Source organism: Mus caroli, chromosome 18, assembly GCF_900094665.2.
Source record: "Mus caroli chromosome 18, CAROLI_EIJ_v1.1, whole genome shotgun sequence".
In the NCBI taxonomy this organism is placed as follows: Eukaryota; Metazoa; Chordata; class Mammalia; order Rodentia; family Muridae; genus Mus; species Mus caroli.
This window is the reverse complement of record NC_034587.1, coordinates 81064648-81065794: the sequence shown is the minus strand read 5'-3', so window position 1 is coordinate 81065794 and position 1147 is coordinate 81064648. Positions and strand designations below refer to the sequence as shown.

Here is a 1147-nt window from a genome sequence, read left to right as displayed (position 1 = left end):
GAGGCAGGCTGATCTCAAGCACACTGGAGAACTCACACACCAGACGGGCTTCTTGTCGTCATCCAGCAAGGTCATATCCACTACAATGCAACTCTGTAATTCACAAAGAAGATGAACACATTTCAGGGTAAAGGTTCAGTTCCACAGGAACTGCGACTGTCCAGCAGACTGGAAATAATGCACTCCAAAACCCACCCCTCAAGTCTCTCTTGTGACTACATTTTATCCCACAGCTACTCAGCCCGGCCTTACTGTGTCTCCTCACCCCTGCATAGGACCAAGGCGCTGTCAGTGTGAAGCAGAAGTTAGAGGCAACTGGTCTTCCACAAAAGAGAGAGTCCCTTGTTCCTGTTTCCAAGAGGGTGTCACCCAGCCCTGGACAGCAGTTTCTCAATGCCTTCCACTCTTGTCAACCAGTTCCCTTGAGTCTAAACTTCCAGCTCTCCCACCCTTGCTCATGGTTTTCTCTGCTATGCACCCCCCTCCTTTACCCATCTCCTGAGTGACCCAACCACCCTAGGAATCCCAGGGGACATGATGGCATCGGCCCATTGACCCTGAAATGATCAACCTCACCTCTGTTACTCATTCCTACACTTTTACCCCCAGACACAGCACTTCCATGTCAACACTGGGCTGTGGGCCCTGCTTTCTAACTTGTCCCTTCACCTTCCTCCTTCCTCAGCTACTACTTCCCAGCAAACTAGACAAAGATTCGCCAGAATTGCCGGGCGTGGTGGCGCACGCCTTTAATCCCAGCACTCGGGAGGCAGAGGCAGGCGGATTTCTGAGTTCGAGGCCAGCCTGGTCTACAAAGTGAGTTCCAGGACAGCCAGGGCTATACAGAGAAACCCTGTCTCGAAAAACCAAAAAAAAACAAAACAAAAAAAAAGGTTGTAAAAAACAAACAGCTTACTAATAACAAGACTCCCTACTGCTAACTCAGCATTTATTGCCTCCCAAACCATTGTGGTATTTTTGTTACACTGAGGTAAATCTCCAGTCTGACAATGAAGTATTCATCGGTATTTTCAAACCACCCTAGGTCTGCGCACACTCTTCCTACGTTGTCCATGTACTCGAAAGAGTAAGCCGGCTGCGGGAAATCAGAGAGGCAGGCTGATCTCAAGCACACTGGAGAACTCAC

The 1147-nt window shown here is 49.3% G+C and overlaps 1 protein-coding gene across 1 annotated transcript in view; it reads right to left on the bottom strand.

Annotated features, from left to right (window-relative positions):
- Positions 1-922: 922 nt before the first annotated feature.
- Fbxo15 (F-box protein 15) overlaps positions 923-1147 on the bottom strand; it is a 28060-nt gene continuing 27835 nt past the window's right edge. The window contains exon 11 of the mRNA XM_029471823.1: positions 923-1134. Coding sequence (XP_029327683.1) covers positions 950-1134 — 185 coding nt within the window. The 3' untranslated portion in view covers positions 923-949. The remainder of the gene's footprint in view (positions 1135-1147) is intronic.